General features: G+C 54.4%; 1 protein-coding gene across 5 annotated transcripts in view; it reads left to right on the top strand.

Annotated features, from left to right (window-relative positions):
• Positions 1-9,772, top strand: part of PRDM16 (PR/SET domain 16) — a 301,558-nt gene extending 291,786 nt beyond the window's left edge. For 2 of the 5 annotated variants that reach the window (XM_068158186.1, XM_068158184.1), the window contains exons 15-17: positions 17-247; positions 1,598-1,772; positions 4,693-9,772. In XM_068158186.1, the coding sequence (XP_068014287.1) occupies positions 17-247; positions 1,598-1,772; positions 4,693-4,827 (541 nt within the window). In that variant the 3' untranslated portion in view covers positions 4,828-9,772. Of the gene's footprint in view, positions 1-13; positions 248-1,597; positions 1,773-4,692 lie in introns of all 5 variants that reach the window. The other 3 variants (XM_068158185.1, XM_068158183.1, XM_068158187.1) reach the window with 2 other exon arrangements.
• The last annotated feature ends 7,047 nt before the right edge of the window (positions 9,773-16,819 follow it).

Genomic DNA, 16,819 nt, shown 5'->3' with positions numbered 1-16,819 from the left:
TGCCCGACCCCAGCAGGCCAGAGATCCAGGACATGGATGGCAGCTCCCAGTGCCACGGGCTGGCAAGCGAGAAAGCAGAAGACGTGGATGACGAGGACGAAGAACTGGAAGAGGAAGATGATGACAGCCTGACAGGGAAGTCCCAGGATGAAACAGCATCACCCACTGCAGAGCCCCGGGGGGCATTTGAGGATGAGGAGGATGAGGAGCCCACATCTCTCACCATGAGCTTTGAGCACAGCCGGAGGTGAGCTGGGCCAGCCCCGCCGGGAGGTGCTGGGGGCTGGGCCGAGCCCCTGCGTCGCAGCTGGCTCGTGGGGGCTGTTGTTTTGGTTTCCAAGCCATGTCTCACACCTCCCCTTTGATTTGAGCATTCACCTGAGGGCTTCCATCCTCACCTTGGGGAGGGGGGGGACACGAAACAAGTGGACTGCAAGGAGGACCTTGGTTTGATGGCCACGGTGGTGCCAGGCTGAAGCTTGGACTCCAGCAGCTTAGAGGAGGTTCCCAACCCAAGCAATTTGTGGTTCCCCAAGGTGCAGATCCAAGGAGTGTGTGTCAGGAGAGCAGTGGAGCCCAGCCCAGCAGACAGCAGGGTCAGGCACCTCAGAGGATGTTTCTCTGCAAAGCACTGATCAGGGCAAGGAAGAGGCAGCTGTGTGCCAGGCACCTGTGTGCCAGGCACCTGTGTGCCAGGCACCTCTGTGCCAGCCCTGCTGGCCTGCTCTGCACCTCCTAGTGGCAACTGAACGTTGCTGGCCTCAGGTGGAGCTCCCAGAGCGCTGGGGGAAAGCAAAGCTGCTGCTTTATTTCTATGGCCCAAGGTCAGGGCATGTCCAAGAGAGCTTCAGAGCTGCAGTTTGTGGCCCACAGTGCAGCCTTAGCTTCCCTTTGCCTCAGTCTCCCAACTGGTAGGAGTCACAACTGTCTGTGATGCAAGGCAGCATCTTCCCTGCTGTCAGTGCAGCCCAGCAGCAGCACAGCAGGCCTGGATCTCCAGACAGGGACCTGAAAGGGGCTGCAGGAAAGCTGAGGAGGGACTCCTGATAAGGGCTGGCAGTGACAGGACGAGAGGGAATGGCTTTGAGCTGGAGAGGGCAGACTGAGGCTGGAGATGAGGAAGAAATTCTTGCCAGTGAGGGTAGGGAGACTCTGGCACAGGCTGCCCAGGGAGGCTGTGGCTGTCCCCTCCCTGGAGCTGTTCCAGGCCAGGCTGGATCTGGGCTGGTGGGAGCTGCCCTTGCCCATGGCAGGGGGTTGGAGCTGGATGACCTCTAAGGTCCCTTCCAGCCCATTCCAGGACCAGCACCTGGCCATCTCCCCAGAGCAGAGCAGAGCAGGGTGAAGCAGCCCTGGTGGGTGCCAGCTCTGCCCAGCACTGCCCCTGTGTGTGCCTGGCCCTGCTCTCCACTTCTTCGCTCCCTGCATTCGGTGTCGTCTTGGTGTCTGTCTGTCTGTCCGTTCACGCATGTGGCTCGTGGGCCCCCACCTCCATGGTCCGTGCATGCAGGCACCGGGTTGGCAGCACAGCTTGGCTGAGCTGTGGCCAGTGAGAGCAGCTAACAACAGGTGCCCCCTCCCCTGCTCCCTGGTACAGGTGTGGCGAGGAGCACGCAGCCGGCCTGCTAGCTTTGGAGCAGCTGCCGCGGTGCGGGAAGGGGCTGGACCTGCGCAGCGCAGCCGAGGAAGCGTTTGAAGTTAAGGATGTGTTTAATGCCACCTTAGACTCTGAGGCAATAAAACAGACTCTGTACAGGCAGGCTAAAAACCAGGTGGGTATCTGAGCAACCTTCTCTCTAGCTTGCCAGCAGCTGGCCTCTAGCTCAGGGCTCGGCTCCCCTGGCCGGCACGCCGGCTGGCAGCAGGGGAGGGTGCGGGAGCTGAGCGCGGTGCCTGCGCTGAGAGAGAGGAGCAGCAGAGGGGGCAGCAGGTGGAGGTCAGCAGGGGGACGGCTCCTGGAGCCCTGGCAGCGAGGAGGGGCTGCCTGGAAGGGTGGAGGCCTCGGGCTGGGCTGCTCTGGCTGGAAAGGCTTTTGAGACCCTTCCTCCCCTGCGCTGTGGGAAGGGTCTCCTCTTGGCACACACTAAGGGAGTGGAGGTTTGGTCTGCAGAAGCAGTGCCCAGCTCCTTGGGCTGGGCTGCAAGAGCTGTGATAGACAAAAGCAATCCCAGGAGTTGCAGTCCAGAGCCTCTAGAGACCTCCTCCCTGATCTCCCTGACCCCTGAAAGCCACAACATGGAATCCTGCCCTGGGGGCTAGAGCAGGGCACCCCCACCCAGGAGCCTCAGCATGGCACCTCAGCAGCTCCTGGGGGCTGGGGCAGCTCCATTTGTGCTCTCTGCTCTCATTAAGCCAGAGCAGGCTGGTGGCAGCAGCTCAGCTCTTGGTGCCTGCAGCTCAGCTCTTGGTGCCTGCAGCTCAGCTCTTGGTGCCTGCAGCTCAGCTCTTGGTGCCTGCAGCTCAGCTCTTGGTGCCTGCAGCTCAGCTCTTGGTGCCTGCAGCTCAGCTCTTGGTGCCTGCAGCTCAGCTCTTGGTGCCTGCAGCTCAGCTCTTGGTGCCTGCAGCTCAGCTCTTGGTGCCTGCAGCTCAGCTCTTGGTGCCTGCAGCTCAGCTCTTGGTGCCTGCAGCTCAGCTCTTGGTGCCTGCAGGGGACTCCCACAGGAGAGGGGTTCAGTGAGGTGACATCAAGTGGGCAGGGGCCAGCTCAGCCCTCCATGGGTCCAGCTCTTGCCTTGGAGTCTCCTCCTAGCCTAAAGCAACAGAGTTTGCCATGGGGTCTGTTTGGCAGGTCCAGCACAGCAGGAGCTCCCTGCAGCTGCCAAGCAGGATGTGGATTTTGCTTCAGCATCCCCTAGAGCTGGGGAGATTCTTGTCCTCCTCCTGCCTGGGGGCTAGGGCTGGAGCTGGGGAAGGTCTGCTTGGAGACAGGCCTCATCCTTCTGGGCCATACTAACCTGAGCACAAAGCACCTGCCTGCCTCTGTCCTGCTCTCTGTCCTGTTACTAACACTCCAGATGTGCTACCTCTGTAGGACCAGCTTGCTCTGCAGCCTCTGCACTGCACTGCCAGCTCCAGCCTGGGCTGGGAGGGGGAGGGGGGAGCAATCTGGGGGCTGCTTAATTAGTTGTACAGTGTGTGAGGGGCAGGACAGGTGACACTCACAGCACAGCATGTAACCTGGATAGTCTGAGCCAGCTCCTGTGCAGGAATGGAGAGCTGCAGGCAGAGCACAGCACTCCATGGGGGTCTCCTCAGCAGCTCCAGCACTCAGCATGGCCAGGGCAGAGCCAAGCTGCTCCTCTGCCAGCTCCAGGGCAGCCATGTGTGGGCTTGGCAGGGGGATCTGGCTCCCAGCTGTGCACAGGAGAGGCAGAAGCTGGAGGGCCAGGTCCTAGTGTCCCCACTGCAGTGCTGCTACCAAGGCTCCTGTTGTGCATCCTGCGTTGTCCTGGTGTCCTGAACGATCCCTGGTCTCTGTCTGTTGTCCTGCAAAGGGTTGTGTGTGGGGCAAGGAGAGGGCTCCCTGGGCACAGCCCCACTGCAGAGCAGGAGCACACACTGCAGCAGCTGATGTGCAGCAGGGAGGGTTGGGACCACCTCCTCCTCCTCCTTCACCTCCAGCCTGGGAGGTTCACAGCACTGCTGTGGGAGGACAGAGAGGTGTGAGACAAGTCTTGGAGGAGGGAGAGCACCTAGGTGCCAAAGGGCAAGGTGGTCACAGAGGGAACAGAAACCCTGAGGCTCTTTCTCAGCAGCTGCTTTTCACCATTCCCCTGCAGCAAGCCCAGCACCAGTGGCAGCAGTAGCACAAATACCAGTGGCAGCAGTGGCACAAATACCAGTGGCAGCAGTAGCACAAATACCAGTGGCAGCAGTGGCACAAATACCAGTGGCAGCAGTGGCACACCAGTGGCAGCAGTAGGACCAGTGGCAGCAGTGGCACACCAGTGGCACCAATAGGACCAGTGGCAGCAGTGGCACACCAGTGGCAGCAGTAGGACCAGTGGCAGCAGTAGCACACCAGTGGCAGCAGTGGCACACCAGTGGCAGCAGTAGCACACCAGTGGCACCAATAGGACCAGTGGCAGCAGTGGCACACCAGTGGCAGCAGTAGGACCAGTGGCAGCAGTGGCACACCAGTGGCACCAATAGGACCAGTGGCAGCAGTGGCACACCAGTGGCAGCAGTAGCACATCAGTGGCAGCAGTAGCACACCAGTGGCAGCAGTAGCACATCAGTGGCAGCAGTAGCACACCAGTGGCACACCAGTGGCAGCAGTAGGACCAGTGGCAGCAGTGGCACACCAGTGGCAGCAGTGGCACCAATGCCAGTGACTCCAGTGGCACCACTGAGCATTTTGTGGCTGTGGCCCCACACGGCCCTGGGCAGGTTCCTGCAGGCCCCATTGGGGTCATGCCAAGCAGTGAGGCTGCAGCCTGTGGCTTCGTGCCCAAGTGCAGAGCTGGCCCAGGAGGCTTTGCTCCTGCAGAAGCCATCAGAGTCCTCCCCTGCCTCTGCGGCAGGCTGGGGGCGCCGGGGCGATCGGCACCACCCTGCCGTGCGCCATCCAGCCCTGCCGGCGCCGCCCTAGCCCCGGGCAGAGGGTGCCGGCCGGCCCACGGGTGCTGTGGGGTGAGGGGGTGCTGCCCGGGCACTCACAGCTGCCCTCTGCCTTGCTCTCCCCTCCTGCAGGCTTATGCCATGATGCTGTCCCTGTCCGAGAACGCTCCCCTCCGCGCGGCCGCCCCGAGCTCGCTGGGGGCTTGGTTGGACGTGGCAGGAGCAGCCTCAGAGTCGGGGCCCTTTCACCCCATCAACCACCTCTGAGAGGTCACCAAGGCACTGGCCAGAGCCCGAGCGAGGAGGAGGAGGTGGTGCTGCAACTGCCCTAGCAACAACCCCAGCAAGCAGAAGATGGATGAGAGGGCCTCAGGGAGCCGTCTGGACTTCTGGCTGAGCAGGAGACCTGTCCCACCCCACCCCACCCCACCCCCAGCCCTGCATCTCTGCCCACCCAGAGCTCTTCATTCCTAATTTATCAGAAGGAACCTCTCCCAAACTGGATGAAAACCCCAAGGCAGCCCTGGGATGCCCCAGCCTGCAGGAACAGCTCCAGCCAGGTGTGGACTGCAGCAGTGCAATCAGCCCCCGGCCCCCCTCCCGGTACAGAGCACTACCACTGAGCCAGCAAAGCCTGAGGAGGAAGGGGAGCCTGGAACCACGTGGAGAGAGCCGGCTGGGACCTGCCCCTGCTGCCGTTCTGACCCAGGCACTGGAGCTCCACCAGGGAAGGGCAAATTCAACTCCTTCCACTGACCCCAACCCCCCAGAAGGATCTGAAGTCCTCTGCGCCCCCAGGGCCCCTCCCTGCCCCTGCTGCCCACCCAAACCCACCGGCACCACCCAAAGCTGCTGGGACCCCAGGCCCCAGCACACCAGGGGCAGTGTCCTGCTTGAGAGAGCTTCAGCCTGGGGTGCTGCTGGGGTTGGGTTTGCCAGAGGATGCTGCAAACCTGTGCTCTGTGGTCGCCAGCTGTGCCCTTAGTGCCCTCCTGCCTGCCCAGCTGCCGGGGGAGAGCACTTCCCATCGCTGCTAGTGCCTGGGGGCCTGAGCTGCCCTGGGACCTGAAGTGCTGGAGGAGAAGCCATGCTCAGCAAGCCTGCTGGGAGGGGCTGGGGGCACTGCCCCAGGGAAATGCTTGGGCTGCCCCAGGCAGAGGCGGCCTGGGGTGAGCCTGGAGAGGTGCAGGGGTGTGGGGGGGGTGAGGACAGCTCAGCCACATCTCATTTGTCTCCCAGGCTTCTTGTGGAGGGGCAGCCTCTCACTGGGGCTGGGGGCTGGGGGCTGGGGCAGCAGCTCCTGGCTGGGGCTGTTGTTTTGGCATGCTGGATGGGTGCTCATGGCTCACAAGCTGCTCTCTGGCCTGTGATGGAAGTGGAAAGATTCAAATGCCCTGGCTTCAGCCACCTCGGGGGTGCAGCCTCCTGCTCAGGCACAGAGCTGAGGGTGGAATCATCTCTCTGACTGTGAAATCCCTCACAGGCTTTTGGGGAGGGATTTCAAAGCACTCCAAAGCCTCATCTCCTCGAGTGGCACAAAGCAGCCTCCAGAGATGCTGTGGGGTCTGTGCTGCTCTCCATCACAGTCCCATCCTGCTGCTGGAGGCCAGGCTGCACCTCAGAGCAGTCAGGAAAGCAGGGAGACCTTGCAAAGGGTCAGGCTGGGGGTCAGAATGTGTCCTGAGACTTTCTGGCTTCATTTCAGCATCTGAAGAGCAGAAGTGCCAAGGTTTGGGCTGCTGGCTGCACACAGATGTCTCTGCACCTCCTCCATGGCAGGAGCCTGCCCAGCTGGATCTGTTGCACCCAAAGCCAGCAGGGCTGAGAACTTCTCCTCCCTCCAGCATATTTTAGTGCTGGATGTGCTGCAGGGAAGCATCCAGGTGCTAACTGCTGGCAGCACTGGGAGGAGGGCTGAGCTCAGCCACACAGCTCCCAGTGGGCACTGCATCTGCCTGGGGGCACCTGGCTTGTGCAGCCTCCCTGCCTGCCATGGAGAAGGGGCAGAGGCTGCTGTGCCAGGCCCGAGTGCAGAAGCACAAGGGGGGAGCCTCACTCCAGCATGCCAGCCCAAAGCTGCTCTGGCACAGCGGAGGAGCTGCTGGGAGCCATGCACCCAGGAGCACACCTGGGGCTGGTTCTGCAGAGCCAGGAGCCTCAGGCTGGCCGTGGAGGAAAGCATCTTGGGGTAGCTTTGGTACAGGAGGAACAAGAGGCTGAGCTGGCAGCAGCAGCAGAGGTTCCAGGGAGCCTCACCCTTCCTTTTTTTGCTTTCCCACTACCCCCTGTGAAAGTGCCCAAGGCTCTGAGACCAACAGCCAGCATCACCTGAACTGCTTCATCTATTTGCACAAAGCTCTGGGGCACAGGCAGCCCAGGAGCTGCCACTGGCAGCAGCTCTGCCCAGGGCCCAGCAGCCTCCTGTGCCACCACAGCTGCTGCAGCACAGCCCTGCCCAGGCACTGGGCCCTGAAAGGATTCCCACGGAGGCCAACTGAAGAGAGGCAAAGAATTGCTCCTGCTCCTGGCAGGATGGAGCTGAACCTGCACAGAGCTTGGCCTGCTCCTGGCTTCTGGCTGCCTTCCCAGCACTGTGTGCAGCAGAGCTCAGCCTGGGCCAGAAATCCTCCTCCTGGGAGGCTGCAGTGAAGGAGCAAAGGCTGGCAGGAAGGTTGGATGCTGTGTGCTTGAGCACCAGGGAGCAGCAAGATGTTGCCCACGTGCCAAATGCCCCTGAGCAACCCTGCCAGGCTCCAGACAATCAATCAGACCTCTCCCTTCCTTGCCTTCAAGTGACCCTTGCACCACACCAAGGCTTCTCTTTAGTGCCTTGGCTGGTTGGGAAGTGAAGGCAGCCCCCAGGAGCCAGCAGCCCCTCCCCACCTGGCCTTCACCTTCCAGGGCTCTGCAGGGCCCCCAGAGTGCTGCACAAAGGCCTGGGAGCTGCTGGGGACAGCCTGGGGCTGGCAGGGGATGCCACCGTGCCAGCAAGTGATGCCACCATGCCAGCAAGGGATGCCACCATGCCAGCAAGGGATGCCAAGGTGCCAGCAAGGGATGCCAAGGTGCCAGCAAGGGATGCCACCGTGCCCTGCCCCAGGAAAGCCTCCAGCTTGCAAGCTGTGACCTGCAGCCAGCTGCCAGCTTCAACCCTCGGTGCACAGAGACTCATCCAGGGGTCAGGGATCCATCACCACCAGCACAGCCTGGAGAAGAGCTCTGCCCTGCTGGGACTCTGCAGGTTCCCAGCCCCTGCTCCAGGAGCATGGTGGCCTGGCCTTGAGCATGGACATAGCTCAGTCCTGTCCTGGGGCTCCTGCTGCAACCCATCCACCTGAGCATCTTTCTGCTGAGGGAGCACAGAGCTCTCTGCCTCCCTGGAAGGAGGCCTGGGGGTGCCTGTGAGCTCTGCCCTGGTGCTTTGGTCGTCCTTGAAGCGCTCCTGGAGCGGCCACCGCGCTCCTCAGCGTGAGGAGGTGACAGAGCAGCAGCCAGCTGGCCTCCAAACTGTGGTCCAAGCACTGAGCAGTGCAGGTGTTGCTGTGAGGATCTCTCTGGGCTGTGTGTGGTCTTCCCTTCAGTGTCTCACCCTCCTGTCCACTCTCTTGGTCCTTCAGAAGCAGTTTGTCAGCAGCTGCTGGCTCAGCTGGAGCTTGTGCAGGCACCACCTCCCTCGCAGGGCTGCGCTGAGCCCCCAGGGCTCTCCAAGAGCCAGGGCAGGCAGGGCCCACCCCAGCCAGGGGCTTAGGGCATGGGAAACAGAGGGGCTCCAAATCATGAGATGATTGTTTGCTTTCCCTGTTTCCTGATTCACCTCCCTCCACCTTTCCTCATGCTGGAGTCTGCCTGTGCAGGGTCTCCAGCTCCATTGTTTGTTGCAGGCTCTCAGCTCCTCTCATTTAGCACTGATTACAAGTTTCATATCCCCACAGTTCAGATAAATAAAGAGGAAGCCTCTCTGGACCTCTCTTTATCTGGAAGCTTTCATTTGATTGCACTTGAAACCCATTGCAGCTCCTAGCAGATGCCTAGGTTGTGGTTTGCTGTTGTAGGCAGAAGCCTTCCCTCCTGGAGGATGCTTCTGAGGGGTGTGGGGTTGAGGAGGGCTCTGCCACAGCTTGCTGCCCGCTGTGGGTGGGGGGGAGGTCTGCACCCCTTGGCTTCCATGAGACATCTTCCCCCCTGAGCTAGCTGGGGAGGAGAAGCCAGGTCTCTGGTGTGTCTTTCCCTCTCTCTTGCCTGCCCTGATGCTGATGCCAGTCCCTGTGGGTGCTGCTGAAAGCTGGTGGTGGCAAGCACGTGGGTGCAGCAGGTCCTCCCGTGGGATGCCCCCAGCAGACACCAGTGGGAAGCACCTGGTTGGTTCTCCTGTGGGATGTTCCCAGCACATCTTGGAAGCACCTGGCTTGTAGTGCTGGGATGAGAGGGAATGGATTGAAGCTTGAGGAGGGCAGATTGAGACTGGAGATGAGGAAGAAATTCTTGCCAGTGAGGGTGGAGAGACTCTGGCACAGGTTGCCCAGGGAGGCTGTGGCTGCCTCCTCCCTGGAGGTGTTGAAGGCCAGGCTGGATGAGGCCCTGAGCAAGCTGTGCTGGTGGGAGGTGTCCCTGCCCGTGGCAGGGGGTTGGAACTGGCTGATCTTGAAGGTCCCTTCCAACCCACCCAGCCTGTGCCTGCACGGACACAGAGGAGTGGAAGCTTTGGTTGCTCCCTGCTCAGCACTTAGCCGCAGCCCTGCCGGGCGCGGGGCGGCCCCGGGGCACTTGCACAACGACCTGGGACCTGTTGGACTCTGCAAGCATCAAAGCACTGGATCGTGAGCCCCCTTCCTCCCTTCCTTCCCTCCCTGCCTCCCTCCCCTGGCCCGTCTGGATCTGCTGAGTGGCACTGGGCTGTGCTGTGCTGCGTGTGTGAGTGTGCAGGGGGGAGCCAGGGGCACCCCAGGGGCTGCTGGGCGCCAGTCAGTAGCTTGTTCACAAAGCCATGAACCTTCCTCCCTGTAGTGTGGAGTGGTAACTGTGACCAGTGGATGATTCCAGGAGTAGTAGTTCTGCTTTTTAGTCATTTTTCTGGGTTTTATTTTTATAATATGTTGGTTCCTCTTTTCTTCTGTCCTTAATTCTTCAATTACCACTTTGGAGGCTGGGGGGGGGGGGGTGAGGGGGCAGGAAATAAAGAATGAAAAAGAAGGAGAGAGGAGAAAAAAAAATAGAGTGCAAAGGAAAAAATGGAAAAAAAAAAGATGAAAATAAGAAAATGAATTAAAAGAAGAAAAAAGAATGAAAAGGAAAAAAAAGAATTAAAAGGAAAAAGAAGAATGAAAAGGAAAAAAAAAATAATGAAAAGGAAAAAAATAATTAAAAGAATGAAAAGGAAAGGAAAGAATGAAAAGGAAGAAAAATCAAAAGGAAAAAATGAAATGGAAGAAAAAATGAAAATAAGAAAATGAATGAAAAGGAAAAAAGAAAGAATGAAAAGAAGGAAATAAATTAAAAGGAAAAATAAAATTAAAATAAAGAGTTAAATAGAAAACATAAGGAAATAAAAAATAATTAAACAGAGTAAAATAAGAATGAGAAGAAAGAAAGTATAAAAAAAGAAGAAAATTAAAACCAAAAGAATTGAAACAAAACTGAAAAGGAAACAAAACAATGAAAAGGAAGAAAAAAAGAGAATGGAAAAAAAGGAAACAAAAGGAAAAGAAGAAAAAAATTAATGGAAAAGGGGGAAAAGAGGAAAAAGGAAGAGAAAAAAGAATGGGAAAATGAAAAGAAAGAAAAAAATAGAAAGAAAAAAGGAAAGAAAAATAACAAAAAAATGAAAAAGAAGGGGAAAAAAGAATGAAAAATGAGGAAAAAAAGAAAAATAAGAAAAAATGAAAATAATTAAAAGAAAAAATGCAAAAGGCAAAAATGAGGAGAAAAAATGAAAAAGAATGAAAAAAATACAAAAAAGAAAGAAAAGGAAGAAAGAATTAAAAGGAAAAAAGGCCAAAAAAAAAAAAAAAGGAAAAAGGAATTAAAAGAAAAATTAAATAAAAAAGGAAAAAAAAAAATAAAAGAAAAAAAGGAAAAAGAAAAAATGCAAAAAAAAAAAAAAAGAAAAATAAAAAATGAAAAATAAAAGAATGAAAAAGGAAAAAAGGAAAAAGGAAAAAAAAAAGAAAAAGGAAAAAAATGAAAAAGAAAAAAGGTAAAAAAAAAGAAAAAAGAAAAAAAAAAAAGGAAAAAGGAAAAAACTGAATGAGGGGAAAAAAAAGTGAAAAATACTAAGAAAAAAAGAAAAAAAAAAAGGCAAAAAGAGCAAGCCAAGGCAGCTTTGATTTCCAGATGTGCAATCCAGAGGTGAACAAAAACTCATCCTGCAAGCCCCCCCGGCTGTGTTTCCCCTTCTCCTGGCTCTCTCTCTTGGGGCGGGAGAGGCTCTGCCCCGCTGCCAGCCCCAGCCTGCAGCTGGGATTCTCTCCCCCCCGCTCCACCTTGTGCTCCGCCAGCATCCCCCCCACGCCCCCCGCAGCCACAGCTTCCCTCTGCCCCCTCCCTTCCCACCACAGATCTGATTTAGGGCTCGGGGTTTGGGGTTTGGGGTTTGGGTTGGGTTGGGTTTTTTCGCGGGGGTGGGGGCGGGGTCGTTTTGTCGTTCGTTTGTTTGTTTCCTCTCCTCCTTTTTAGGACCTGTATAGTGGGGTTTATTTGTTTTGATTATTTTGTAACGAAATCGACTGTAAATGCCCGGGGTTTCCTAGCCTGTTGAAAATAAACAAAAGAGAGAAACAAACCGCAACAAACCACAGAACCCTTTGAGAAGCAGAGGGTGGTGCTTGGTCCAGATCCCTCCCGACTGTATATTGCTTCTGTTCTGTTCCTAAAGTGAGACTTTGTGCATGACTTGTGTTTAGCAGTCATTATGGTTGTCTGTTTGTGAAGTTTTTTATCCCAACTGAAAAGGAAAAAAAATAAATAAAGACAAAAAAAAGAAGAGAGAGAAAGAAAGAAATATAAAAAAGTAATAATTAAGAAAGACGGGGGGGGGGGGGGGGGGAAGAAAGGAAAAAAAAAGAAAGGAAAAAAAAGAAAGGAAAAGAAAGAAAGGAAAAATTAAAGGAAAAAAAGGAACAAAAATGAAAGAAAAAAAGAAAGAAAGGAAAAATAAAGAAAAAACAAAAAAATTAAAGAAAGAAAGGAAAAAATAAAGGAAATAAAAGAAAAAAAGAAAGGAAAAAATAAAGGAAAAAAATAAACAAAAAAGAAAGGAAAAATAAAGAGGAAAAAATAAAGGAAAAAATAACAAAAAATGAAAGAAAAAAAGAAAAAAAAGGGGGAAAAAAGAAATTAAAATTGAAAGGAAAAAAGAGAGGAAAAAAGAGAGAAAAAAAGAGGAAAAAGAAAGAGGAGGAAAAAAAGAGGGGAAAAAGCCCAGGAGAATAAAAGAGGGGGAAAAAAGAGGAGAAAAAAAGAGGAGAAAAAAAAGGAGGGGAAAAAAAAGAGGAGGGAAAAAAGAGGAGAAAAAAAGAGGGGAAAAAATTAGGGAAAAAAAAAAAAAAGAGAAAAAAGAGGAAAAAAAGGAAGAAAAAAAAAAAAAAGAAAAAATGGAAAAATATAAAAAAGAGGAAAAAAGGAAAAAAAGAGGAAAAAATAGAAAACAGAAAATAAAAAAAAAAAAAGAAAAAAGAGAAAAGAAGGAAAAAGAGGGGAAAAAAAGAGAAAAAAAGGAGAAAAAAGAGAAAAAAAAGAGAAAAAAGAGGAAAAAAGATTAAAAAAGAGGAAAAAAAAGAGAAAAAAAGACAGGAAAAAAAAAGGAAAAAGGTTAAAAAAAAATAAAGAAAAAAAAAGGTAAAAAAAGGCCGAAAAAAGGCCAAAAAAAAAAAAAAGCAAAAAGAAAGGAAGGAAATTCTGTAGATGCACTTATTGTATATTGTGATTTGAGGCTGGGAGCCTCCAGCTGCCAAGCAAAGAGAGAAGGGGAGGGGAGAAGCTGAGCCCCAAGCCCTCACACAAACGGAGTGCTGGATGTTGGCAGTTATCAATAAAGACAAAAAATGGATTGATTTTTTTTTTTGGGGGGGGGAGGGGGGAGAGAGAGAGAGAGCAGAATGCAGGAGGTGGAGTGGAAGAAAACAACGAATTCAAATAATACACACACACACACACACACAAAATAAAAGAGGCAATTTTCTCCCCATTTCAGTTGTGATAAAAAAAAATGAAATAAATAAATAAAAACTTAATTATGGAAAAAATACATTAAAAAAAAAAGAAAGAAAAGAAAAAGAAAGGACAAAAAAAAAAACCAACAAAAAGAGACCTAAAGAATCCTGTATTTGTGTAGAGAAATTCCCAGCCCCACGCCTAGGAGAAGCTGATTTCGAGGTTAATGCTGTAGAATAGGAATGTTAAACCAAATGTAATCTTTCCAATGCTACTCTGAGGAATTTATACCTGAGATTGATATGCAATAAACCTGTGTGCTTTTCTAAAGCAGTGGTCCCGAGAGCTTCTGTCCTGGGAGGAAGAGGAGGAGGAGGAGGAGGAGGAGGAGCAGGAGCAGGAGCAGGAGGAGCAGTGCTGCATGCCTGGGCTTCAGCCTCTGGATCATAGAACAGAACAGAATAGAACAGAATGGAATGGACTGGTATGGAATGGAATGGAACGGAACAGAACGGAATAGAATAGAATAGAATAGAATAGAATAGAATAGAATAGAATAGAATAGAATAGAATAGAATAGAATAGAATAGAATAGAATAGAATAGAATAGACTGGAATGGAATGGAATAGAATAGAACAGAACAGAACAGAACAGAACAGAACGGAACAGAATGGAATGGAACAGAATAGAATAGACCAGACCAGGCTGGAAGAGACCATCGAGATCATCGTGTCCAACCTATCATAGTATCAGTCAGGGTTGGAAGGGACCACAAGGATCAGCCAGCCCCAACCCCCCTGCCATGGGCAGGGACACCCCACACTACATCAGCCTGGCCAGAGCCTCATCCAGCCTGGCCTTAAACACCTCCAGGGCTGGGACCTCAACCACCTCCCTGGACAACCCATTCCAGGGCTTCACCACTCTCATGGGGAAGAACTTCCTCCTCACCTCCAGCCTGAATCTCCCCACCTCCAGCTTCATTCCATTCCCCCTAGTCTTATCACTGCCTGAGATCCTGAGCAGTCCCTCCCCAGCCTTCCTGGAGCCCCCTGCAGATCCTGGAAGGCCACAATGAGGTCACCTGGGAGCCTTCTCTTCTCCAGACTGAACAGCCCCAACTCCTTCAGTCTGCCCTCATAGGAGAGGTGCTCCAGCCCTCTGCTCCTCCTCCTGGCACTGCTCTGGACACCTTCCAGCACCTCCACATCCCTCTTGTCATAGGGGCTCCAGAGCTGGAGGCAGTACTCCAGGTGGGGTCTCCCCAGAGCTGAGCAGAGGGGGAGAATCACCTCCCTTGCCCTGCTGGCCACACTTCTCCTGATGCAGCCCAGGATCTGATTTGCTTTCTGGGCTGCAAGTGCAGACTGAGAGCTCCTGGTGAGCTTCTCCTCCCCCAGCACCCCCAAGGCTCTCTCCTCAGGGCTGCTTTCCAGCCTGGATTTGTGCCTGGGATTGCCTCCACCCAGCTGCAGGACCCTGCCCTTGGCCTTGTTGAACCTCCTGAGGTTGGCTTGTGCCCAGCTCTGCAGCCTGCCCAGCTCCCTCTGGATGGATCCCTTCCCTCCAGCTGTCTGCTGCACCACACAGCTTGGTGCCATCAGCAACCCTGCTGAGGGTGCACTCAGTGCCACTGTCCATGGCACCCACAAAGATGTTGAGCAAGCCTGGTCCCAGGAGTGATCCCTGAGGGACTCTGCTTGTCCCTGGCCTCCCCTGGGACATGGACCATTGACAGCTACCCTTTGGGTGCTCACTCAGGTTCAGCAATGGCTCTGCAGCAGACCTCACCTCTGCTCCAGGCTGCAAAGCCAGAGGCCACCTTGAGTACTGCCTCCAGTTCTGGTGTCTCCAGCAAAAGAAGGGCACAGAGCTGATGGAGTGAGGCCAGGGGATGAGCAGAGGGCTGGAGCCACCTCTCCTATGGAGATAGAATGAGAGAGTTGGGGTTGTGCAGTCTGGAGAGGAGAAGGCTCCCAGGAGACCTTCTTGTGGCCTTACAATATCTGGAGGGGGCTACAGGAAAGCTGGGGAGGGACTTTTGAGGGTGTCAGGGAGTGAGAGGAGCAAAAGTAGAAGAGATTCAGATTGGATGTTAGGAAGAAGTTCTTCCCTGTGAGGGTGGTGAGAAGCTGGCACAGGCTGCCCAGGGAGGTGGTGGAAGCCTCATCCCTGGAGGTGTTTGCAGCCAGGCTGGAGGTGGTTGTGAGCAGCCTGCTGTGGTGTGAGGTGTCCCTGCCCATGGCAGGGGGTTGGAGCTGGCTGAGCCTTGGGGTCCCTTCTAGCCCTGCCAATTCTGTGATTCTATGACAAAGATGCTGTGAGGACAGGCTGAGATGTTTCAGTGGTGTGGACCTGGTGCCTAGGGACATGGCATAGTGGTGACCTTGCAAGGCTGGGTTGAAGGTTGGATCAGATGAGCTTGGAGGAGGAGGAGGAAAAACTTCTTTACAGTGAGGATGATGGAGCCCTGGAGCAGGCTGCCCAGAGGGGTTGTGGAGTCTCCTTCTCTGCAGGCTTTCAAGCCCCATCTGGGTGCATTCCTGTGTGACCTGCCCTGGGTGATCCTGCTTTGGCAGGGCTTGGTTGGACTCAATGATCTCCAGAGGTCCCTTCCAGCCCCTACCAGTCTGGGATTCTGTGAGTCTGGGGATGCTCTGCTCTGGCTGGGAAGCTGGCACGGGGGCGAGTGAGAAGTGCCTGGGGAGGGGAGGAAGGCAGGACACAGCATCAGGGAGCTCTCTGCAAATGTCAAGGCTATTTCCTTTCAGCCCCGAGAGCTGCCAGCGAGGGAAGCATCCAGTGATAGCGGTCAGCCGGTTCAGCGGGGGCCCTGGGAGCAGAAATGACTTGAAAGCAGGGTCTTTGAACTAACAACAGGCATTAACCCAACTGATGAATGGGCTGCGCTTCAAAGAGTCATTCAGGCTGATCAGATGATGGTGTCCTACATCCAGCATAATGGCCCTTCCCCGGAGCCTGCCGTGTGAGGGCTTCAGTCCTGCCTCAAGCCTTGAGTGGAAGCCCTGCGCCTGGCTCTGACGGCTGCCAGCCTTTCTCCTTATTAGCCCTGGAGGGAAAGGGAGGGGGGAAAAAACCCACCATGGGATAAGAGAGCTGTGATAATAGAGTGATTGTCAGGCAGGCCTCGGAGAGAGCAGAACAGAGTCTTTTAAAAGAATATTGCTGACAAGTGGACTTTGTCATCCAGAGAGCACTTGAGATTCACCACAGCCCTGCCAGAGAAAGGCTCCGGCTCCGAGGAGGGGAAAGGAAAAAGACTCAGAGCAGGGGGCAAAGGAGAAGGTCAAGGAAAAGTCTGTTCCCAGTGACAGGCAGAGCGCTGCTGAGCCTGGGCAGCTGTCAGCAGCCTGACCCTCGGATCACGGAGTGGGAGGGGTTGGATCCTTTCCCGTGGTAACTCCGTGTCCCAGCAGAGTGTGTGACACCGAAGTGCCCCTAAAGGATGCTCCACGCACCTGGAGGGGACAGCCTGTAGCCACCAAAGGCTTGAGCTGCTGCAGCAAACCTTATCTGTGCCTTTAGTGAGCCACAGCCTGCTTTGGATCGTGGAGGGGCCAGGCCTGGGGACGGGCAGAGGTGGGACGGACACGGGATGCTGGAATGGTTTGGGCTGAACCAGACTTTGAAGTCCCCTTGCCCTGTCCAGTCCCCTGCAGCCAGCAGGGACATCCCCAACCGGGGCAGCTTACTCGGAGCTGCAAACAACCTCACCTGGAATGGTTCCAGGGATGAGGCATCGCCCACCTCTCTGGGCAACCCGGGCCAGGCTCTCCCCCACCCTCGGAGTACAAAACTTCCTCCTCTCCAGCCTGAATCTCCCTCTGTCGATTTACACCATCGCCCCTTGTCCCGCCAGCAGACCCTGCTCAGAATTCTGCCCCCAGCTCTCTTTTAGCACTGGAAGGCCACCAGGAGGTCTCCCTGGAGCCTTTTCTTCCCCAGGCGGCACAGCCCTGACGGCAGCGGGGTTCCAGCACCCTTCGTGACCTCCTCCAGCCCCGCTCCAGCAGGTCGCTGTCTGCTGTGCCGAGCCCCGGAGCTGGCCGCAGCCCTGCGCGGGGGTCTCAGCAGAGGGCTCTCGCTGCC

The sequence above is a fragment of the Melanerpes formicivorus genome, unplaced genomic scaffold (assembly GCF_026170545.1).
Source record: "Melanerpes formicivorus ecotype bairdi unplaced genomic scaffold, bMelFor1.0.p_v2 SCAF_39, whole genome shotgun sequence".
NCBI classification, from domain to species: domain Eukaryota; kingdom Metazoa; phylum Chordata; class Aves; order Piciformes; family Picidae; genus Melanerpes; species Melanerpes formicivorus.
This window is presented reverse-complemented; position numbering and strand designations above follow the sequence as displayed.